Source organism: Alexandromys fortis, unplaced genomic scaffold (genome assembly GCF_014885135.2).
Source record: "Alexandromys fortis isolate MF-2015 unplaced genomic scaffold, M_Fortis_MF-2015_v1.1 scaffold_44, whole genome shotgun sequence".
Classification (NCBI taxonomy): domain Eukaryota; kingdom Metazoa; phylum Chordata; class Mammalia; order Rodentia; family Cricetidae; genus Alexandromys; species Alexandromys fortis.
The window spans coordinates 4,528,218-4,552,494 of record NW_026067921.1 but is presented as its reverse complement, the minus strand read 5'-3'; the positions used below and the strand labels follow the sequence as shown (position 1 = coordinate 4,552,494).

The 24,277-nt window shown below is 47.0% G+C and overlaps 1 protein-coding gene across 4 annotated transcripts; it reads left to right on the top strand.

The window, feature by feature from the left end:
* Nucleotides 1-1,544: 1,544 nt before the first annotated feature.
* On the top strand, nucleotides 1,545-24,137 carry Exog (exo/endonuclease G). 4 transcript variants are annotated; one of them, XM_050141631.1, is made up of 7 exons: nucleotides 1,598-1,746; nucleotides 1,855-1,889; nucleotides 3,504-3,653; nucleotides 4,700-4,839; nucleotides 6,294-6,370; nucleotides 9,161-9,272; nucleotides 22,334-24,137. In XM_050141631.1, the coding sequence occupies exons 4-7, from the start codon at nucleotides 4,807-4,809 to the stop codon at nucleotides 22,793-22,795; spliced, it is 684 nt and encodes a 227-aa protein (XP_049997588.1). In that variant the 5' UTR covers nucleotides 1,598-1,746; nucleotides 1,855-1,889; nucleotides 3,504-3,653; nucleotides 4,700-4,806; the 3' UTR covers nucleotides 22,796-24,137. The 4 variants fall into 4 exon arrangements, with proteins under 4 accessions (XP_049997586.1, XP_049997585.1, XP_049997588.1 ...); XM_050141629.1 differs by lacking the exon at nucleotides 1,855-1,889 and having other exon boundaries at nucleotides 1,545-1,746; nucleotides 6,297-6,370; XM_050141628.1 differs by lacking the exon at nucleotides 1,855-1,889 and having other exon boundaries at nucleotides 1,547-1,746.
* The last annotated feature ends 140 nt before the right edge of the window (nucleotides 24,138-24,277 follow it).

The window sequence follows — 24,277 nt, the reverse complement described above, 5'->3', positions numbered from 1 at the left end:
GAGGACCCATTCATCTGAGTGTAATCCTGTTAAATAGATGTTCTTCCTTTATCAGTGGACATTTGCCAATTCGTTTTTTTAAAATTTATTTATATTTTATGTACATTGGTATTTCGACAGCATCTATGCCTGTGTGAGCTTGTTGGATCCCCTGGAACAGGAGTTACAGACAGTTGTGAGCTGCTATGTGGGTGCTGGGAATTGAACCTGGGTCCTCTGGAAGAGCAGACAATACTCTTTTTGTTTTTGCTTTTGCTTTTGGAGACAGGGTTTCTCTGTGTTCCTTTGGAGCCTGTCTTGAAACTCGCTCTGTAGACAAGGCTGGTCTCAAACTCACAGAGATCCCCCTGCCTCTGCCTCTCAAGTGCTGGGATTAAAGGCGTGCGCCACAACCACCTGGCTGCAGCCAATGCTCTTGACCACTGAACCATCCCTCCAGCCCCCACCAGTTTCATATTCTAAAACCAAGAATAGTGGTGTCATAAAATAGGCTAACATTTACAGCGTGCTTGAAGGCACACATCTTATGTATTACCTCCTCAGCCTTAGTCCTGTCTAAGATGATGATGATGGAACGGTGATTTTAACTGCTTTTTTGAAATAGGTCTGGCTGTGTAGCTGAGATCCATTTGGAGCTCACTATGTAGTGTAGGCTGGTCTTGAACTCAGACATTCCGTCCTCAGCCTTCCTAGATCTTGGATTATGGATAGCTCGACCAAACCCGATTATAATCTTATCACATTCAATTGTTTCTGTCTGGCTGTGCACACCTGTGCATGTAGGAGGGCAAGTGCACAGCTGTGGAGGTCAGAGGTCGGCTCTCAGGAGTCAGTTCTCTTCATCAGGTGCACAGCTGTGGAGGTCAGAGGTCGGCTCTCAGGAGTCAGTTCTCTTCATCAGGTGCACAGCTGTGGAGGTCAGAGGATGCTCTCAGGAGTCAGTTCTCCCCTTCCATCTAGTGGGCTCCAGGGGTTGAGTGCTGGTGTCAGTTTTGGTGGCCAGTACTTTGACCAGATAAGCAGTTTTGCTGGTTCAGACACAAATTAAAAGAGGAGACATGATGGGGTGCCACATCCGAGTAGTTTGGCAGGGATTTTAACTTCCGAGCTCTGGTCTAGAGTCTCGGGTTACCATGGAGTACTGTTTTGCCAAGAAACTCGATAGGAGGTACAAGCACCATAGCTTAAGAAGTTAAGTGTGTGTATTTTGACTTTGAAGCCAGGTGTTGCAAACAGATCCAATGTGGTACAGGTTTCGGAATCACAACGAATTGGATCATGAGAACACATTTACTCACTATTAAAGGAGTGTAAAGGTATTTTCTTCTGAGGACAGTCCATGCACACGCGATTAAGCCTGCAAGTCACGACGCTTTCAACTCATCCACCATCACCTGGCCCGGACCAGGGATGGAGGCAGGTGCGTCTGCCCCAGCGGTCACCAGGGGACGCACGAGGCCCCCTGCTGCGGCGAAGACTTCTGGGAGGCGGCTCCAAACCGCGCGTGCGTGCATAGTTTTCGGGTTTGGAATTGGGCCTTTCAGGCTTCGGACCCCCGGTGTGCGCAGGCGCGGCAGAGGCTGCGCGCTGGCGTCTCCGGAACGATGGCTGCTAAGAGCTTCGCTTCCCGCCACAGGGACTCGCTGCGGTTTTTGAATGGCTTCTTGGCCGGGGCCGTCGTGGGCGCGGCAGGCGCGGGACTGACGGCGCTGCAGCTCCTCCGGCGTCGGGACGGCGAGCCGCACGGTGAGTCTGCGGGCGGGCGCCATCCCCCGGCCTCTGCGGGCTCCCACGTCACTGCCCTCTGTCCTAAGCGCCAGCTCGAGCTGAGACTCTGTTTGTTCTCCACCTTAGGTGCAGCACAGTACCTGGTACAGAGCTGGCCTTCAGTAAGTGTCTTAGTTTCTTTTCCTGTAGCTGTAACAAGCAAGCAAATACCCGACGAAAGCCGCTTAAGAGTGGTTCGTTTTTGCTCCCAGTTCGAGGTGCAGCCCCTATTATGGCGGGGAAGGACCTTAAAGCAGCTGGCCACACCGCTTCCACAATTAGGAAGCAGGAACGAATGCCCGCTGCTGCTAGGCCCTTTCTATACAGTGTGGGATTCCCAGCCAGGGAATGACCCCGCCCACAGTTAAGCTGGGGGTTCCCACGTCACTAAGTGCAACCATGATCCCCTCCCACACCCCTGCATAGGCATACTCAGGCCTGTCTCAGGTGATTTTGTCTAGATTCTATCAAATTGACATTAGCCCTCACGGCACACATGTCTGAAGGAGTTTCTGTGAAGACTGACTACCCAGTCTTCAGAGTATGTAAGTCCTTACGTTCCCCCGGGGGCACCTGCAGGCCCCGCTTGTCCCAGGATGTGCTATATGCTGAACAATCAGCTTCTTTGATACTTGCCACTATGCCTGAGGACGTCTCTGGTGGTTGGTGCCTGGGAAGTAACCGGCTAGGTATTAGGCGAGAGCTGTTTTTTTTTTTTTTTTTTCTCTCTCTCTCCCACTAGGAGAAAGTACCGGGTTCCCAGTCTTTCCTTGGATTAAAACATGGGGGAAGTGTCAGTGAGGGATTGTTAAGGGTTTTTTTTTTTTTTTTTTTTTTTTTGACTCAGCCAGGCATCAAACCTGTTGGAGTAACAGGTGTGTGCTCCCACTCCTGGAGTTATGGTCTTTAGAAAAATGAAAACGAATATTTAGCCAGGCAGATGGGATACCATGGTGATGAGAAACTACAGTTATGGCCATTTTTGCCTCCTTAAGTAGAAGCCTCTTTCCCGTCCAGTTTAATCAGTGACTGATAGCGGTGACGTGATGGTTTTCCTTTGAGGTCTCCTTATAGTTTGAGGTGCAGACGGATTTGGGAAGCTAATAAGATCGGGTCCTTGTTTATTTTGGCACCAGGAACTGACTAGCACTTGTGCCCAGCGCTGTCACTGAGCTGTGCCCGCCTCCACCCGCACACCTCTTGCCAGGCCTTTATTTGAGAGTCCTGAGGGTGGCAGCCCATCCCTGTAAACTGAGCAACCTGTGGTAGGTGGAGGCAGCGGGAACAAAAGCTCAAGGCCTGCCTGGACCACAGAGCGAGCTCACAGTTAGTGGAGCCATGCAGCGAGACCCTGTACAGACTGAAACATGGAAGGATTGGGAATGTGGCCCTCAGGAATTCTGCCCGACACGAGCGAGAACCCCGAGTTCATTCCCCAGCACCAAGACCAAATACACCCCCTAGAGTTGAGGCTTGGTGAGTACACAGCAGGCCGTAGGCAGGGGATTTTGCTGGCCGTTTTCTCTGACTGAATAACTGCACAAATGAGGTCTGTCTTGTTAGAGCCTCCTGCCCCTCAGCTTTGGGAATCACTCCTGCTGAGACTTTTGAGCCGTTTGCTTTTAGCTACTGCTGTCTTGATAGTCGTTTGTTCTTAGTAAGAGTCACTAATTACTTGTATTTTATTCACCCCCCTCTTTTTCTTTCTTTTTTTTTATTTTCTTTTTCTTTCTTAGAATCTTCAGAAAAAGTTGTCTTGGAACAGTTTGGATTTCCTCTGACCGGAACGGAGACTAGGCGCTACACTAACCATGCCTTGTCTTATGATCAGGCAAAGCGGGTGCCCAGATGGGTCCTTGAGCATATATCCAAGGACAAGATCGTAGGTGGGTGCTTGGAACAGAGTGCAGGCACTGATGAAAGGGTTTCCAGGTTTAGAGTAAGGGGATGGTTGAGAATATTTTCAACTGTAGCCTGTTACAGCACACCCTGAAAATGATGCTTATTTTTCCTCTCTGATTAAATGGATCAAGTTTAGTCTCCAAGGAGCCCAAGATCCTTCCCAGCTGGTTCAGGGGCTGAGAACATCTGTGTTTCAATAGTTGAGTTTCAAGACCCCATCCTAAATATTCACGCAGTGAGCATCATCTTTACCTCAACAGGCCTTTTTTTTTTTTTTTTTTTTTTTTTGGCTTTGGAGCCTGTCCTCAACAGGTCTTTTTTAAACACCCACTAAGTGTGCTCGCACAGTGGTACGAAGCTCTGGGCATATAGCCATGACTAGAGTAAATGGTCTATAGTCCTGTGGCATCTTATTTCTTTCTTTCTTTCTTTCTTTCTTTCTTTCTTTCTTTCTTTCTTTCTTTCTTTCTTTCTTTATTTTTTCGAGACAGGGTTTTCTCTGTGTAACAGCCCTGGCTGTCCTGGGTCTCACTTTATAGATCAGGCTGTCCTTGAACTCAGAGATCCACCTGCCTCTGCCTCCTGAGAGTGCATCACCACCTCCCACTGTCCTCTCCCAGTAGCCCTCAGTGAGAAGTGGAGCTTTGTGACGCCCCTCGCCCCTCTGCAGGTCTTTGTCTGGTTTGAGCTTGTGCAGGTCTTGCCCATGCTGTGCGTGACAGGATGGTCTCTTTTCACGTTTATTCCGTGGTGTTTTCTGTCCCCTCACCGCCTCCTTGTTTTCACTGGGCCTGCTGTCCAGAGTCGTTTCTTCACCGAAAGGCCAGAGTCTGAGTGTAAGAGTTAGTGTCCCTGCGTGAGAATCAGCCTGTCCTAGACCAAGGCTTGCTCAGATGAAATAGCTCAACTATTTTAGGAGCTTAAGACATGTGGTCCCCAATACACCCACTTGAAGGGGTACCGTCTCGCAGTAGCCCACTTGCCTGTCTTAGAGACCCACTGATCAGCATTTTGTGTGTTTTTTCTTCAGGTGACGCGGACAGAAAACATTGTAAATTCAAGCCCGATCCCAGTGTCCCTTCAGCCTTCAGTGCCCTCAATGAGGACTATGTTGGAAGTGGCTGGTCACGAGGACACATGGCCCCAGCAGGAAATAACAAGTTTTCCAGTGTAGGCACACTTTGAGAGGATGAGGATGTGTGGCTGATGGTCTAGGGACCAGAACATAAAGCTTGAGGATGTCCGTGTCTGTCTGTCTGTCTCTTGCCTCTGAAAACTAAATTCTAAATGTAAAGGGGGCGGAAAAGCCACTATGGGTTCAGCTACTCATTCTTCTTTTTAAAAGTTTGAGAGCTGTAGAAAAGCTGAGACAAAGTGGCTGTGTATCTGACCGCAGTGGCGGCCAGGCTAGAACCGCAGTGGCGTCCAGGACCGCCGTGCCAGTCAGGCTGGGACCGCCCTTGAAGTGGTGGATATGGTGATGGCAGCTGGTGACTGCAGTCATTGAAACAGCTTTGTGTATGTTGGTCAGACATGCCACGTGAATGGGTTTGTGGTGGCTAGAAACTGGGAGAAAGGGACGTTTTCTCTGCCACTTTTGAACTAAGTGTTTTGTTATTGTTGTTGTTTGTACCTTAAATAAAATCCCAGAAAGTTGACCTTTCCTCCAGAAGTTACTCTGCAGCTTTCTTTGGAGACTTTTAGTCACTGGGGCTCATAAACATGCTTTGGATGATGCAAATGCTGGGAAAAGCCAGGCACACTGAACTATTTACAATATAGTTCTTTTTATTTATTTATTATGTATACAATATTCTGTCTGTGTGTATGTCTGCAGGCCAGAAGAGGGCACCAGACCTCATTGCAGATGGTTGTGAGCCACCATGTGGTTGCTGGGAATTGAACTCAGGACCTTTGGAAGAGCAGGCAATGGTCTTAACCACTGAGCCATCTCTCCAGCCCCCCTTATTTTTTTATTGTAGTTGATACTACTATTATTTGAGACAGTCTCATGTGGTACAGGCTGTCCTGGAGCCCGTTATGTAGCTTAGGTTGACCTTGGGTTCCTGATCCCCTGCTTTCACCTCTGAAGCGCAGGTATGATAGGCATGTGCCACTGTATCCAGCTTATAGTCTTTTAAAAAATTAATTTTTTTTTTGAGAAAGGGTTAGTCTTTTTTTTAAATTAAATTTATTCTGCATATAGTGCGTGTATGTGTGCGTGCGTGTGTGCGTGAATTGTATGTGGAGGCCCAAGGACAACTTGTAGAGTTCTTTCCTTTCACCTTTTTGTTAGTTCCAGGCACTAAATTTGGGGTAACAAGCTCATGGGGCAAGCACTTTTACCTGCTGGGCAATCTCACCGACCCTGAGCTGTTATACTGCATAAGGACAGAATTCTCTGTCTTGGAATATTTACACCTTTGTTTATCTAAGCAAGTCTCAGTGGGTTGGGATGTGGATGGGTGGCAGAGTGGCTGCTGGCCTGAGCGGATTCCAGCCTTGATGAGTGGTCCTGTGGTCCTAGCTGTTAGAGATGAGGTGTTAATTTGGGGCTATCAGCATCTGCTGTGGAGCCTTTGAAGGGAAGGCATGCTGGAATAACATGCTGTTTTCTTTCACAGAAGGCCATGGCGGAGACCTTCTACCTTTCTAACATTGTGCCTCAGGATTTCGATAACAATTCTGGCTACTGGAATAGGTAGGTGTGGGTGAGCGTGGTGTGATGAGACTGTTGGGGCATGTGTGCGCTGTCTCTCGCTTTCCAGACGCTCTCCTGGCTGTGTGGGAGCACAGGCTTCAAAAGATAGCCTGCCTCTTTGGTTGTTCACTTCTGTTCAAGTCAGGTTTTGAGAGAAATGACTCAAAGTGACATTCCTGATAGTAGTGAGCCACGTGTCCAGGAAAGGCACTTGGTTTAAGTTTCTAAGCTTTTTGGGGGAGGCACTGTCAATTGCCAAGGCTGGCCACCTGCTTGGGCTTCTCCTTCCTCAGCCTTGAAAGTCCTGGGGTGGCAAGGGTGAACCAGCACACTGCCTGTTTCTGAACTTTGCGAGAGAAAGGTTTGGTGTGGTGCAGTTCAGCACAGCCGTTAACCATTTTAGTGGTAGAAACCAGAACATCTGAGCCTTCTGCTTTCTTTTAACATTGTTACGTCTGTCCTGTGGTCTCAGCAGGCATTGAGACTAACACTGGTTGAGGTTGTTTCAGGCAGGTGTGTTTTTCTTGTATTTTATGGTTCGGAATAAGGCTAGAAGTGTAGTTCATCGATGGACTACTTGCTTCAAATGGGCAGGGGCCATGGCTTTCATCCTTAGCACCAAAGGACCAAAACCAAACAAAGAAAAGAAAGAAAATAAAGCTGGGGAGATGGCTCAGCACTTAGAGTATGCTTGCTCGTCTAGAGGGTCTGAGTTCAGTGTCCAGCATCAGCGTGATGGCCCCAGCTTCCTGGGACACTAGTTCCCTGAAACCCAGTGTCCTCTTCCGGTTCTCACATGTACACTTACATACATGCAGGTAACACACACATAAAAAGATAAATAAATTTTAAAAAATAAGCATTAAGAAAATGCCCTATACTTAAAAACCCAGGGGCCAGAGAGGTAGCTCAGTGGTTAAGAGCCAGCGTTGCTCTTGCAGAGGACAGGAGTTTGGTTCTCAAAGCTTCGTACCAGCTAGCCCACAGCTGCCTGTGATTCCAGCTCCAGGGCTTCTAACACCTCTGCCGGGCTCTGTGGCACCTGCACTCATGTGCTTGTATGCAAACACAGACTCAGAAAAACCATGAGAGGAGTCTGAAAGACCAGTAGTTTCCAGTCAGCGCACATCTGCTGCATCTGTGTATCCTAACCCCTACCACCTGCTCAGATTATAATATATGCCATCATACATTATATTTTTAGGAGAAAAGATTTGGTTTAAAATGTAACCCACAATTGCACTTAAAAATGTGCAGTATCTCTGGTACCCGCTTGACGGTGCTTGTTCCCCCGAGTGTTTGCTGCTGTTGAGTTGTCCAGCTGAGATTCAGAGTCACTCCCCTGTGAAGCTCTTCCTTCCAGCTTGTTGAAGCTCTGGGATGTTCTCCCCTTCCCATGTTGTGTTGCTGATTGCACACCTGTGGGGTCCTTTACATTTCTTTTCCCTGGGGAGATCTTTGTAGAGAGGAGAGCTTCACCTTGTAGCTGGGCATTTGCCCTGTGAAAGAAACGGAGAGGAATGGTGGCAAGAGCTGCCGTCTCCTTTAGATCCTGGCCAAGTGCATTATAAAAAGTGGTGTTGCACTCCTTCAATCCCAGCACTCAGAGGCAGAGGCAGCCTGGTCTACAGAGCTAGTTCCAGGACAGCTAGGGCTGTTACTCAGCAAAGCCCTGTCTCAAAAATCAAAAAACAAAACAAAAAGCGCTTATCACTACCATGTTGATTGTGTTGTGAACCTGTCTCTGTCCCTAGCACTGTGCTGTGTAGATGGCTTCCACTGGGGCGCCAGAACCTAACAGTTCCTGTGGTAAGCTAGGTAAAGGAATCTGTTTCTAGTCTCTTTAGTGTTTTAGGATACATTCTGGTGACAAGTGCCACTAGACTGACCATTTGGCTCCATCAGTCTTTGAGGATCAATTTTCTAGAAACAGCCATGGTTTAGGGAATTGCGGTTAAGCTTTTGACTTTTCCAGGTAATGCTGGAGACAGTCTGAGCGTCTCCATGTAAGTCTGACCTTCAGCTTCAGATGAGATAAGCCTGCATAGCTGCAGTCTTGATTCGGTGTAGGCAAGGCTAGTCTCTAACCTGTACAGATCCTCCTGCCTCTGCCTCCTGGGTACTGGATTAAAGGTGTACAACATCAAGCCTGATTTGATATATTTTTTTTAATAGTTTGAAGTTCAAAAGACTGCTTTAAATTTTTTTTTTTCAAAACAGGGTTTCTCTGTGTAGCTCTGGCTATCCTGGAACTTGCTTTGTAGACCAGGCTGGTCTCGAACTCAGAGATCTGCCTGCCTCTGCTTCCCGAGTGCTGGGTTTAAAGATGTGTACCACTACCTCCTGGCTTTAAAATTTTTTTTTAGACAGAGTCTCACAGTATAGAACCAGCCTGTCTGGAACTCTTTGTAGACCAGATTAACCTTGAACTCATAAGAGATCCAATTGCTTCTGCCTCCTTGGTGCTGGGACTAAAGGTGTGTGCCACTATAGGTATCCCTAAGTTAATTTCTTAAATGAGATAGATTCTTGGTGTCTTTCCTAGGGACTGGGTGACTTGTTGCTTTCTTTCTTTTTCTTTTTCTTTTTTTTTAATCTATTTATAGTGTTCTGAGCACCAGATCTCATTACAGATGGGTGGGAGTTATCATGTGGTTGCTGGAGATTGAACTCAGGACCTCCGGAACAGCAGTCAGTTCTCTTAACCTCTGAGCCATTTCTCCAGCCCAGACTTGTTGCTTTCTTACATGTAGGCCTGTAAACATATAACATGTTTTGATGGTTTTTCAGGATAGAAATGTATTGTCGTGAACTGACGGAGAGATTTGAAGATGTTTGGATAGTATCGGGACCTTTGACCTTACCTCATACTAGTGATGGGAAGAAAACAGTTAGTTACCAGGTAGGTAGGGACTTGTAACATTCGTGCTTATGTTGTTCCATGGACTCGTAATCTCATTCGATGCTCTGCTTTTTAATTTCATTTGTTCAGCTTTATTTAGAGTTTCTTTTTTTAATGTTGAAGACATAGGACACTTGTAGACTGCAGGAAGCCGACCAAGTGTGTGAGAAGTTCTAATGACATAGAGACACGAGAGACCGCAGCTGCTGCTGTGGGCATCTTACAGCAGTGCAGTAGCAGGGCTGAGTGTTCTGCCGACACCGTGTGCCTGAGCTCTTCATGCACTGCGCCAGGAGGATGGGTGTGTGGTCTGCATGTGTCTGATTGCGGCCTAGACCAGATGTGCCGTGCGGTTTCAGCACCGAACACTTTCACGTAGGTTCCGGGACAGCCTGCTTTACTCTCCTTAAAGTTACGCTGGGGACTTCTTTTGGTCATTATGCCCAGTCATTCTTATTGGTGAGAAGGAAGGCAGAAAAATTAATTCTTTAAGACTAATCCGTGCAGGGTGGCGATGGTACACGCCTTTAATCCCAGCACTTGGGAGGCAGAGATAGGCTGGCTCCAAAGCTACTGAGAAACCACAAAAAGAAAGACTAATTCGTTTCAGTTTTCTCTTCTGACCAAATTGCTAATTTAATTTTAGTATTTATTTATTTTTATTGCTGTTTTTTTTTTTTTTTTTTTTTTTTTTTAGATAGGGTCTCTCTAGCTTTGGAGCCCATCCTGGAACTAGCTCTTGTAGACCAGGCGGCTACAATAGTCATAGAATTTGCCAGGCAGTGGTGTTGCACACCTTTAATCCAAGCACTCAGGAGGAAGAAGCCGGTGGATCGCTGAGTTTGAGGTCAGCCTGGTCAACAGAGTGAGTTCCAGCACAGCCAGGGCTACACAGAGAAACTGTCTTAAAAAAAAAAAAATCTTAGAACCAAAATGTTTAGAACTGCCTTTTATTTTTGTTTTTGATATAATTATACTTGTCTTTGCCTAGATCCTCTGACTCTCACCACCAAAAAGTTTGGTGACTGTAAACCTGAAATTAAGTTACAGTTTTATTTAGGTTTTGATTTATGAAATTGAGAGATTTATATAAATAGCTTGCTGTGTAATAAAATTTTTACTCAATATAAAAGGAAAATTAACTTTTAATCAGTGTCTGATGTAGTTTTTGACATTTTTTATTATTTAAAACAATTTTTTAAATTTAAATATATTTGGATCATAGTCTTTCTCTCCCCCAAGTTCTTCTAGATCATCTCCCCCTCTCTATCCACCCAACTTTAAGTTCGTTCTCAAACAAACAAAAACCTAATACAACAACCCTCCTTTTCCCAAACCAAGACAGTACCCAAGAAGATAAAAAAGCAAATGGAACCCATAAATATGCATATACAGTGGCATAGTGTTTCTGTGACCTGTGTTGTTCAGATGCAGTAGTGAGCAGTCAATGTTTTATGTTTTGCTCTTACTGAGTATGACTTTCTAGATTACAGCTTATAACAACGTGCGTCCTACTTTGTGCCGAGCTGGCTTAGAAGCAGTGATGGAGGCTTTAGCCACAGGCAGATCTGGCTTTCTAAGAGTCACCTCTTGGTAAATGGCCCCAGCACTTTGGCGAAGCGGCTGGTTCCCTCAGAGTCTGCGTAGGATAAAGTACAAAAATGGAACATCTCGTCCCCAGCCAAGGAAGTGCTCAGGAAAACGGGCATATCGGGAGGACAGGAATGAGCTGGAAGGAGCGCCTGCTTACCATATCTGACTGAATAGGAAAGCCAAGAGGAGTGTAACCCTCTGGGGTTAGGTCAGAATACCACAGGCAGTAAACACACAGATTACAGGGGACATTCCTGACTGGTGTCAGCCAGGGAATTGGCCGGAGTGCGGCCGTCACAGCAACCAGTGATTGAAGCGGAAATCATCTGTGGATGCCAGAGCGTGGGCAGCAGTTCTGTGAGGAACACTTCCCGTCCCCTAGTCACTCAGTGGTCAAAAGGTGAGAAGTGTTAACTTTACCTTCCTAACCCAAGGATCATGGCTAGCATCTCTAGCAGAGGGACTTAGAGAAGTTGGCACTTCTGGGTGACATTTGGAGAAGATAGGTTTCTGCAAAAATGCATGGCATTCAGTCCCATTGTGTGGATATAGTGGGTGGAGCCCAGGGGAGGACATTCTAAAACACACTGTGCTCATCACAGAGAGGAACCATGTCATAGTTGGGGAACCGTCCGCTGATGTGAAAACAAATCCTATAGTGTGGTCTTAGAGACAGAAAACAAGGCTACCGAGGAGTATTTGGGGACAGCTGGCTACGTTTGAGGTTTGGAGACTGGTTGGTTCTCAATTTCCTGGTTTTGGTCATTGGTCTGTGACTGTGTGAGTGAATGTCTCTGTAAGACAGAATGTCCTGTGGATCAAGCAGTGGGTCTGTGACTTAGTTTAAATAAATTTAGGGACAACAGACAAGAGAATGATAAAGAAATCAAGGAACTTGTTAACAGTTGGTGGGCATAGGTGGACAGTGGATGGAGCTCTTAGAGCATTTGCAAAGTCTGTGTGAAATTCAGAATTGAAAACACGGGAGGATGCTGCTGTGCCTCTGGTTACACGGGAGTGTGTGTGCCGTCAGTGACTGGTTACACTGGAGTGCGTGCACCGTTAGTGACTGTGGTTACACTGGAGTGCGTGCGCCGTCAGTGACTGTGGTTACACTGGAGTGTGGCTGTTTGTTTATCAGTGGATGACTTTCAGGGTGGTCAGTCACCTGAAAAGTTTCTAGAGACTCCTCTCCGCCCAGGGATCAGATTCGTGAGGTCAGTCAGGGTCAGCTTCCTGAAGGGTGGATTTTGAGTGATGGTCTTGGTTTTTGTTTTTATCTTAAAGCTTTATTTGTCTTAGATCCTTCTCTGGGCTTCTGAGCTTGTATCATTCCCTGTTTCTATTAGTTTATAGGGCCTACTGATCTTTTGTTTGTTTGAGACAGGGTTTCTCTGTGCAGCCCTGGCATTCCTGGAACTCACTCTGTAGACCAGGCTGGCCTTGAATTTAGAGACCTGGGAACTTCTGCCTCCAGTGCTGGGATTAAAGGCCTGCTCCACTGCTGCCTCCAGTGCTGGGATTAAAGGCCTGCTCCACTGCTGCCTCCAGTGCTGGGATTAAAGGCCTGCTCCACTGCTGCCTCCAGTGCTGGGATTAAAGGCCTGCTCCACTGTTGAAATAGGAGCGGTGGGGCTGCGTCCCCAACACCCTGGCCGCTTGGCTAGCTCATGCCCGAAATAACAACACACAAACTGTATTCATTTAAAGAACTGCTTGGCCCATGAACTCTAGCCCTTACAGGCTAATTCTCGCACCTGGACTAGCCCATTTCTAATGATGTGTGTAAGCACCCCAAGGTGCGCTTACCGGGAAGATTCTAGCCTATGTCCATTCTGGGTTGGAGTTGCCTGGGAGAGCTGAGCATGGCGTCTCTGCTCCAGAGAGCAGAGCTGTCGGGTCCCTCTGGAAGCAGAGCAGAGTCTGACCTCACTTCCTCTTCCGCCCAGAATTCTATTCTGTTTACTCCTCCTATCTATGTTCTAAGCTATGAGGCCAAGCAGTTGGTTTATTATAATTAACCAGTTACCTTCCTCCATCACTCCACTGCTGCCTCCAGTGCTGGGATTAAAGGCCTGCTCCACTGCTGCCTGGAGGAATGCACATTCTTACCTCAGCTTCAGCACTTTGTGGCTGTTGGTGGTATTGGTGGAGGCTGCTGTTCATTTGTTCCCAGCTGCCCAGACCCAAAATAATCACTTAGAAACTATATTATTTGCAATACTGTTTGGCCAATAGCTTAAGCATCTTTCTAGCTAGCTCTTATATCTCAAATTAACCCATTTCTATTAATCTGTGTATCAGCCTGTGGCTGTGTCTTACCGGCAAAGTCCCGGCCTCTGTCTCCTCCAGCAGCTACATGGCTTCTCATTGACTCTGCCTACTCTTTCTCTACATCTGTCTGCTTGGAATTGCTGCCTTGCCCTATTCTGCTAAGCCTCTGGCTGAGACAACTTTATTCATTAATAATAAAAGCAACGTTTACACTGAAGGACTTCCCACACCACTGGCGTTTCTCCTTTTGCATTCCTGTCTAGCCCTGTTGTTCGGGTCTGATGAAAATATAAAACCAGCGTTTACAGCATTGCATGTGTGTGTGAGTCATGTGTTTGGATCTATAGGAGGTAGGTATAATTCTGTGCCATTTTGTGCCCCCTGAAGACAGACGACAGAAACAGAATGGGAGGTGAGGGAGCCACAGCTGCTGCTTCTAAGAATGTGTGACGCACTTTCGTTTGCTGTTTCAGATGGTTCAGGTCATTTAATGTCATACTCTTTAAAAAGGGAAATCAGCTTTTTAAGATATTATTCTTGGACCCCTTTAACTTTCTGTTCCTTCCCCAGCTTCCTCCTCCTCTTCCTTTCATTCAGTGTGTTTATTTATTGCTTTACCTTTAAAGACAGTTTTGCTGTGTTGCCCAGGCTGTTCTGGAATTGCTGGGGTCAAGCAATCCTGCGTAAGCCTCCCAGGCAGGTGGGACTACAGGTACACACCACGTACCTAAGCTATTCCACGTCTTTTTAAGCTTCCAGTGTATACCTGGGACAGCTCTCATGCTTCTCATCCAGAGTGAAAAGGCAAACAAGGGCCTTAAAGAACAAGTGGTAAAGGATGGTGGAGGAGGAGAGAAAGTAGGGTTGGTCACTTGTGAGTAACACCTGTGCAGAAACCCTAATTACAGTGAGAGAGAAGCCGAGCTTGGCGGTCAGGGAAGGCACTCTGGGCAGTGTGACAGCAGCTGTGGGCCAGGGAAGATGGGAAGAAGCCTGGACTGTGAATGCAGGATGCGCCTGCAGGGTTTCCATCAGGAGAGTGGTGTAATCTGGTTTACATTCGCAAAACCTAGTTTGACTGGCTGTTTGTGAGAAGAACAAGTGGGAATAGGAGTTGACAGTTGAGTGAGGGGCGAGTGGAGCTCTGAGAGAAAATTGCTCCGTGCAGGAGTGCTGAGGCAGAGGCTCCCAGGGGCTGCTCTGGGGAGGAGGAAGGAGTCTAGTCACATTCAGTCCAAGATGACCAGGGATAGAGTACACTTTGTCATTTTGAGATTTGATGACCACTCAGGGATACTGAGTAGGCAGGATGAGTGAGTTTGGACCTCAGAGGTCAGGCTTGGTGTCTAGATCCGCTTGGAAGTCGTGAGCACACACATTTTAAATGATGAGATACTTAAGTATAGATGGGAGGGACGGTGGAGTCCGAACCCTGGTACAGTCAGGCCTCAGAGGTCTGACGAATGTGATCATGAGTCAGAAAGTGGGAGAGGAGGCGGGAGGAAAAACGGGAGGGTGGCCCAAAGCTGACGGCATATTTCAAGGGGAAAGGTAGTTTGGTGATGCGTGCGCTATTGGTAAACTCAGGAGCAGTCTTTGTTATTGTGTGCTTTTTTATACTTAGCTTAGATCTACTTAGTCTTAAGTTCCCCCAGCCCTTTTCTGATATTCTCTTTTGTGTTATGTTGGGGTTCAGCCTCAGTTTCTGGAAGAGGCAATGTAGGTAAACCTTCTAGTCTTTGCTTATCCTAAACTCTAGGAATATAGTTCCAGAATCTGCATAGCTGTCAAGCTCCCTAGGGAGCGTTACATGGACCGGCAGGTTTGAGAAGCGTTCCTTTAGATTGTTAGCTTCATCCTGGAGCAGAACAAGGCCATTGCTTTGTGGCACAGTATGTCTCCCCAGGAGCCCTGCTTCTGAGGTCTGATGACAAGCTGACTCTCGAGTCTGCGTTCTGCTGCTGTTTGCTTGTCGTGTGTGTTCAGCACTTATAGTGGGTGGAGAGAGCCCCAAAGAGTAGAGCGGAATTCTCTACCTCAGTGCTCACTGTTTGGGAGGCCTTTTTTCACTGTGTCTTCTGAGGAGGGCATGTGTGATCCCTGGTCACCGTTATGCGTCATATGTATACACAGAAGTTGAGTGTTGACAAGACTCCATCCTCTGGTCATCTAGTTTTTGTCTTCCTCAGAGACCTGCCTTGTGACTTTAGTTTAATGGACTTCTTATTTTCACTAGTGGATTTCTCTATAATAACATAGGTTTAGCTAGTTTGGGTGTTCTTTTTCAGATCAAACTTGATTCCAACTAAAAATTTAAACCCAAAACTCCTTAGTGTATCTGTTAGCATGAGGGCAGGATATTGTCTGTTAGTAATTTAATTAGGGAAAGAAAATTTTGCTATTTTAAGAATTTAATTGGCCCCCATCTCTAACACAGAGGCTATCTTCAGTTGATAACCACATGCAAATGAAAATTTAGTTTTCTCCACGGAGTTCACTGGGGAAACAAACTGCTCGTAAGGGTGGGCTGCATGCCCAGGGGTAGTGGCCAGCCAGGAACAAAACTGTCTCGAAATGTCATGTGTGGGCTTTTAGAAAAATTATCTCATTTTAAAATTTTATTTATGTTTTTTCCTCTCTTTTTAACTCTCAAGTTCTTTCATATATAGTGTGTCTTCTAGTTTGTGCTATTACGGGATTCCTGAGTGTGAGAATGAGTGACTGAATCTTGTGTCTTCTCTTGGACTCTTCCTTCTGTTTGTTTTGTCTTTGTGGTGGCTTGGAAGAAAACGGCCCCCAGGCTCACAGGGAGTGACACTGTTAGGAGTAGGTCGGTGTTATTGCAGGAAGTGTGTCATTGGGGGCGGGCTTTGAGGCCTTAGATGCTAAAGCCAGGCCCAATGTGGCTCACTCTGCTTTCCTGTTGTCTGTGGATTCGGATTTAGAACTCTTAGCCACCTCTCCAGCACCATGTCTGCCTGTGTGCCACCGTGCTTGCCACCATGACCGTAATGGACTAAACCTCTGAACTGTATGCCAGCCCCCAATTAAATGTTTTCCTTCATCAGAGTTGCCCTGGTTATGGCATCTCTTCACAGCAGTAGAAACCTAACTAAGCAGCCTATTCCGACGTGTAGTTTTATCTTTTTATTCCTTAGAAACTTGTTTGTTTTCCTTTTTTTTTTTAAAGATTTATTTATTATGTGTACAGTGTTTTGCCTGCAGGCCAGATAGTACACCAGATCTCATTATAGATGGTTGTGAACCACGTGTGGTTGCTGGGATTGAACTCAGGACCTCTGGATGAGCAGCCTGTGCTATAACCAATAAGCTGTCTCCAGCCCTGCCTGTTTGTTTTCTAATGAGAGTCAGAAAAGAGGTGGATCTGACTGTGAGGGGAGGTGGGGAGGAGCTGGGAGGAGAGGGAGAGGAGGACCATAATCAGAATGTGCTGTGTGAGAAAAAAGCTATTTCTCTCTCTTTCTCTCCCTCCCTCCCTCCCTCCTTCCCTCCCTCCCTCCCTCCCTCCCTTCCTCCCTCCCTCCCTCCCTCCCTCCCTCCTTCCCTCCCTCCTTCCTTCCTTCCTTTTTTTTTTTTTTTTTTTTTGAGACAAGGTTTCTCTGCACATCCTTGGCTGTCCTGGAACTCACTCTGTAGACCAAACTGGCCTCAGACTAATAAGATCCGCCTGCTTCTGCCTCCCAAGTGCTGGGATTAAAGGTGTGTACCACTACCTCCTGCTAGTAATTTTTCAATAAAAGGAAAAAAAAACACCAAAAAAGAATTTAACTGAGTTAAAAAAAAATGCATTTGTGTGCATGCATAGAAGCATATGTGAGCATTTCACCAAGGAAAGCACATTTGAGGGAAGGTGAGGCTGGGAGGGGCGGTAGGGGTGGCGGGGGAGTGGAGAGGCACCTGTGCTGAGAAACAGTATGTCTATGTAGAAGAAGCAGAAGAGATGAAGGGCTGGGCCTGATGGCAGAAGCCTGAATGTCCAGACAAGAAATTCAGACAGTTCTAGCATGTGAACCCTCAATTAGAACCATCAATTCCAATTGAGCATTTGTGGTCCAGTGGTGTCTTTTAATGCTGTTTGGAAGGGGACACACATTGAGCAGCCTTTGACAGCAGCCTGTTCCTCTGAAGGAACAGTGTGAACCTTGAGCTCCGTCTCCAAGGGGTGCTTGACGATTCTGGATCACATGTAAGGCTTGCTACTTGTTTTCAGTCGTACACACTCTGCCTCGGGAACGTGGGGTACCTGGGTCTGCAGTGCAGGCACTGGCGCATGTGTGCGCTTAAACTTTGGAGAGGTGTAGCGAAGGAGCTGGCGTCTGGGGGCCTAGACGAGGCCTCGTGTAAGGTCTTTCACTCTGCTGTCTTGTGTCCTCACTACAGCCCTTACCAAAATGAGGCTTTGTTCCTTTCCACACAAGGAACTGAGGATTTTAGGGAGGCAAACCCAGGCCTCGCCGGTTGAGATTGATGGGGGAGACGCAGACCTGGATCTCTCTGACACTTGATGCTCACTCAGTGGCGTCCTTGGAGGCTCTCGCAGTGGCACAGGGGCGGCCGAGCGCCTGCTGCAGAGCTAAGTCCATCAGCAGTGGAAGCTGCTGTGGGCAGAGGCCAGGAGTATCTGCTAGCATGCAGAAATAACAAAATGGGCCAAGAGGGTTCCTTACAGCCAGGCAGAAATGTCCACTAGAATCTGGGGGAATGGATCACAGCACCCTGGACCTTGAGTCCGGGTGAGCCTCAGGGAGGTTGGTAGCAGTGATGTTATCAGAAGTGAACCATCTGACAGCTCGAATCAGAGTCATCCTTAGCAGAGCCGAGCTGGCCATGTGCTTTCTCTGAGGTAGGTGTCCGTTACAAGAGAGCCTGAGTCCAGATGAGTGGATCATACCTGAGGATTTGGGCAGGAACGTTGTAAATGACCTGATGCGAGGTGGAGCGTGAGCAGTGTCTAACAGTCTGCCCTTCCCTGCCAGCCACAACCCAGATTTCTGCCAGTTCCTCCTAGGGAGGAAGCAAATCAGAAATCTGTTCCCGGAACCTGGACGTCCAGGGAAAGTTTGGTCATTTACGTATCTGCCCGCTGCCTGGAGCAATGTCCCGTACGTGGAGGCTCTATTTAGTTTGAGCTGCCTTACCAGCAGGTGTCTTCTGGCTTTGCCGTGACACAGGGCACCAACATTTCTGTGACTTCACTTCCCTTGTCTCCTCGCATGTTCTTCCTGTCCTAGGTAGGGATTGAGTCCGTTTTCCAGACTACCGTGTTTCTTCCTTTCACGTGATTGGCATTTTAAGGGCGTGGTCTCTTGATGTGTTGTGGTAGTTTTATTTTTGGTCTGACGTCTTCCTTTCTTGTCTTCTTGGGAATAGTGTCAGGAAATACATTTATCTTAAGAACTTTGCTCAAGACACAGCAACTCTGTGACAGTACAGATAGCGAGCGGGCTGAGCCTGTGTTGTTTCTTGCCAATTTCTTCTGGAACTGGGGTGTTCTTTGTGGTTATGACAGGGTTAGGTTGTTATTTCTGTCTTAGAAGGAGGAAGCAAGCTCTGGGCAGTAGATAGGAAATAGCTAACTTAGATGTGAGCCCATCTTACAGCTGTTCTGTGTGTTGTATTTTCTGGTCGCTTCCAGCTGGTTGTTTTCCAGTTTTTGTTGGCCCTGACAAGAGTCCAGGGTCCCTGAGCGGTCTGATAGCAGCAGCGGTCTCTTCTGTAAAGCGTTTTTATGCCAAATCTTCTGTGAAAAGGTTTGTTGCTGAGGTACCGATATTATATTCGAAACTTGGTTCGTGTTAAGCCGTACAGACAGAAACCCTTTGTCCGCAGCCACTTGTGTTCAGCTTGACTTCTCCTTCTGAAACCTGCTGTTGACCTTTAACGGTCTGATCTTGCTGGAGCCTATGTTTTTCCACTGTCCCTCTGCAAAAACTGTTGTTTGAATCACATTCTCTATAAAAAATACTTTTTATAGATCTTGGGGATTTTGAAATTGTTTATGTTATTGTTTTGAGCAGCAGCCCATGTAGCCCAGGCTGTCCTTGAACCCCTGATCCTCCTTCTTCTACCTCTCTAGGTTCTGGGATTTTAATTTTACACCATCATACCCTCCTCCTCTTCCTCTTCCTCCTTTTCTCTGTCTTTGGATACAGGGCCTCACTGTATAGCCCTGGATGGCCCCAAACTCACACTCATGGTAACCCCCTGGTTTTGCTTCCCGTGTGCTGGGATTAAAGGCGTGTGCTTTGGTCTTGCTTTTTAAGTTAGCATGTCAGTCTGTTGTCATACTGGTCTACGAGGGCATTTGGGGGTGTTGGTGCTGTTTGTACAGGAAAAAAGGAACCGGGTTATGGCAAAGTGGAACTTGAGGAGCTGTCTTGTTGGCAGAACCTTGTGCATTCTAGAACATTTTCTCAAAGTAAGAAACATACGTGTATTGCTGAGTTACCTATAAGGAAGAAAACCCTAATTTACTTTACTTACTTACTTGCCTACTTATTTATTTAGAGATGGGGTTTCTCTGTATAGTCCTGGCTGTCCTGGAATTCACTCTGTAGGCCAGGCTGACCTCAAACTCAGAGATCTACTTACCTCTGCCCCCTGGGTGCTGGGATTTTAAAAACATGCGACACCACTACGCGGCTATAAATCTTGGAAGAAACAGTAGGTTTTTGAATTTCCAAACAGGCACAGCCTCTTTTAGATGTGCTGAGAACAAAGTAGACTGACTTGGACAAGATAACAAGTTGCTTTCATTTTCTTTTTCTTTTTGGTTTTCCAAGACAGGGTTTCTCTGTAGCTTTGGAGTCTGGCAGTAGTTGTTTTCTTTCTTTCTTTCTTTCTTTCTTTCTTTCTTTCTTTCTTTCTTTCTTTCCTTCCTTCCTTCCTTCCTTCCTTCCTTCCTTCCTTCCTTCCTTCCCTCCTTCCTTCCTTTCCTTCTTTTTTTTTTACAGAGTTTCTCTGTGTAACAGCCCTGGCTGTCTTGGAACTATTTCTTGTAGACCAGGCTGGCCTCAAACTCACAGAGATCCAGCTATGTCTACCTCCCTTAGTGCTGGGATTAAAGGCGTGCGCCACCGCCGCCCTGATTTCATTGTCTGCTGGTAGGGAAGGCCATGACTAGAAGAGTCACATGTTATGGCTCTGACCATGACCAGTGTCAGGATTGAGATGGATCTGAGTGATTGGGAGTGCCCTCAAGACTGCAGCATCGGAGGTTTTTTAGCTTGTGTGCGTTTGAGAGATCTAGAACTATAGAAATGGCACATTTCCATGCAGTGAGACCATGAAATGTAAAATGTCAAACGTTTATGCCTTTTGCTGGTATGTAAGGAACTCAGTTAAAAGTTCTGGTTGGCAACCAATGTACATGGCCAGTTAAATATTTTAGAAAGTAGCCATTTGTCTGTGGACAGGAGCCGTTGAGGTGGAAATTGTGAAGTGGATGTGTAGAAGGTTCTCCAAGGACCTGAAGGTTCTTGTGCTGTGTTGCAGTGACATGGAAAGCCCACCAGGTGGCAGTAGTAATTTGCTTACCAACTGTGTCCCTAGCCACCATACATAGTGTTTGAAGCTCATTTCAATTTATACCCCTTTGAGAATATGGCTCCATAGTCACTATGCCCTTAGTTCTGGCCCCCAAGCCTCCTTATCGTCATTATCCGTCATCTTTTAGCATCTGGCCATGATCTGCCTGTAGGGTGATCTGTGGGCATTGGCTCCCCTTCAGGAGTTGCTGGTGCCCCTCCCTTTTCCTTTTAAAAGGAGATACATAGTCCAGGCTGGCCTAGATCTCCCTAAGTGAGCAGCCAAGGGTGACCTTGAACTTCTGATCCTCTTGCTTTCACCTGAATGCTAGGATTAGAGGCTCAAGGCCAGGTTCAGGACCCCTGAACATCGTTAGGGGATGCTATTGGGGATGTGTGAGCCTGGTGTGAACATGCAGTAGCTTTCCGAGCTCGTTTGTCTAGTGGCACAAATCACTCTTGGGAATAAGAAATCTGAACCTATGGACCACATGGTTTCGTAAACCTCACTCCTGAGCCCCCCAGCACTTTGAGAATGTTCACAGACAGTTGGTTGTGGACGTCATTCCTGTGGCTCGGTCTTCCCTCAAGTCCTGCTGTTGTTCAGTGTGTTCAGTGTGTGACAGATAGTGGATGGCCGTGGAGTTGTGGGCTGTGTGCGGTGTGAATAGGAGTTTGTAAAAATCAGAGAAGAACCCTTCTTTGGCTCTGATCTCACTGTCTTATTTGAGCTTCTGACAGGGAACCTGCAGCTAGAACTGCCTGATCACGGGGAGATACGGGCCAAAGGAGGCCCTGGAAGGCACACTGCAGGCAGGCCCTGGAAGACACACTGCAGGCAGGCCCTGGAAGGCACACTGCAGGCAGGCCCTGGAAGACACACTGCAGGCAGGCCCTGGAAGGCACACTGCAGGCATGCTCGTTTGGCTTGTGTCATTTTATCGGGGGCCATTAAGTAAATGGACATTCAGCTTTTGTTTTTTAGGCAACAGATGAGGCTTTTAAGCACACTGGGAAGACATTTGAAGAGGTTCATAATGTTATTTCCTTAGTACGGCCAACCTACACAGCCAACGTGTTTTCTTTGCTCGGCCTTTCTCATCGTGTCTGATTTGACGACAGCTCAATTTAGAAGTTCAATGTCTGGTAGTCCAGGAACATTTGAAACTAAGCAAAAGCAGTTGCATATGCTTACCGTGAAAAGGTGAGCTGCGATCGAAGTGATCTAGAAAGTTCTGTTGACATGGCAGCTGCTGGTAAGTTTGCTAAGCCAGGGCCGTTTTTATTATGAGAGCTGAGACTCTGAAGCCAGCAGCTTTGGCTTCTCCTATGTAGAGGACCAAAAACTCTGACTTGGAGATAAAGAGAAAATAACAGCATTTTCCCCTGAAAACTTAGTGATTAGTGCCCTTCCTCCTCTGTCCTGATCTTTGGGGTAGCATTACTTTAAAGACTTGTTGGAACTGGCCTGCTTGGTTCCTGTCTTTGTTTGAATCTCTTCGTTTTCCTTAGCAGTTGGACTCTTCATTGGGGTACACTGAGGCTGCTCACGAGAGGCTTTATGGTAATGCATCTAAGACGTAGGAACAAAACCTTGGGAACTGTTGGCACAGGTCAGTGCCACTAATTGGGCTGCTTTGTTTTTAGGTGATCGGTGAGGACAACGTGGCAGTTCCTTCACACCTTTACAAGGTGATTCTGGCTCGCAGAAGCCCGGAATCTACGGAACCGCTGGCACTGGGGGCCTTTGTGGTGCCAAATACAGCTATTGGGTTCCAGTCCCAGTTAACTGAGTTCCAGGTGAGCCTGCAGGACTTAGAGAAGATGTCAGGTCTGGTGTTTTTCCCCCGTTTGGACAGAACCACCAACATCCGGAACATTTGCTCTGTGGACACCTGTAAGCTCTTGGGTTTCCAGGAGTTCACTCTGTACCTAAGTACAAGGAAGATCGACGGGGCCCGTTCTGTGGCCAGACTGGAGAAGGTCCTGGAAACTCTGAAGAACTCGGGGGTCGAGCCTGACGATTACTTTTTGAGTCGCTATGAGAAGAAGCTAGAGGAACTGAAGGCTAAGGAACAGGTGGATCCCCAACGGGAAAACCTGTCTTAGTGTCCGGGTGTATGCTGAGCGCCTGTAATGAGTGAACAGGCGTTCCCTCTCCAGGCAGTCATATTTTAGCAGACTTATTTTAAAGAAATGATGGAATCCTGATTAAACATCCCTCCAAAGACTTACGAGCTCAAAACTCAGGGTTTTCTTTCCCTAGGATCTGAGTTGGTGGAGGTGGCTTTTAGAATTCCTCTCCTATCCTGTCCAAATACACTGATAATGTACTTTTTGCTTCTCCTCCCACGATCCTGATGTCCTTCTGTCTGTCTGTTGAAACCTTTCCTAGTATGCTCTGTAGGCAGTGCTTTGCTTGCGTTATCTGACTGAGCCTCTGTGCAGAATCCTCTGTTCCCATTCTACATGTGGGGATGTTGAGGTGTAGAGAACTATATCTTCCCTGTTGGTATTCGACAGAAGTGCTCTCCGAGCTAAGACAAGGTCGGATGGAGTTTGACTCAAGTATATACCTATGTGTAGGTGGAGGCTGCTTGTCTGTTTCCCAGCCACCCAGCCCCGAAATCACGCAGAAACTGTATTAATTGCAATACTTCTTGGCCAATAGCATAAGTGTATTTCTAGCTAGCTCTTACATCTTAAATTAACCCATTTCTATTATTTTATATTTTACCACGAGGCTGTGGTTTACCGGTACCGGTGTGCGGGTGTCTTTCTCCTCCCGTAGCTACATGGCATCTCTCTGAGCCTGCCTTCTTTCCTCCTCTGTCTGCTTGGAATTCCCGCCTTGCCCTATTCAGCACTGCAATAGGCCCAAAGCAGCTTCTTTATTAACCAGTGGTATTCACAGCATGTGGAAGGGAATCCCACATCACCTGTGTCCATGGGAAATTCCTGGGCCGAGGCTCTGCTTGCTGAGAAGGCTCTGTCTCTGCTGTCTCCTCAGGCAGGGACACTTTAATACCTGAGCTGGGAAGAAGAGAGCAAAGATGGAGATGGTTTGTGGGTTTAACCAGAGCCTGCGATTTCCTCCAGGGATCCCATGGGGCCAGATAGGCTTGTTTCTTCCTTCACTTGGGGCGTTCCAGAGGAGCCCAAGAAAGGTGTGTGCTGAGTCACCAGGTGCCTATGGTCTTGCTGTCTGCCAGGCCAGCACACCATAGGAGGTAGATCCTGGGCCACTCCTGTGGGAGGGGGCAGCTGTCGTGGGTTACAGTCTTGAGCTGTCCTCGGTGTAGATAGTCCAGTGGCTTCCAGGGGAAGGACGTGTCTGGTTCTGTCACTCGGCTGCCGTGTTCCGAGCAGTGGAACCGGGGAGATCTTTGATGTGTTGTTTGCTTCTGATAGAAATGCTCCGGATTTACAATAAAGATAAGACATTGGTTGACCTGCTCTGCTCCTTCATTTGAGTAAAAAGAAAAGGTTGGGTAGGGCACTTCAGCTGATTAATGCTATTCTGTTTTATATTACTGTTCCCCATTAGCTTGTGCCAGTCCTTCTAAGGATAAAAAGCAAAAATGTCACTGT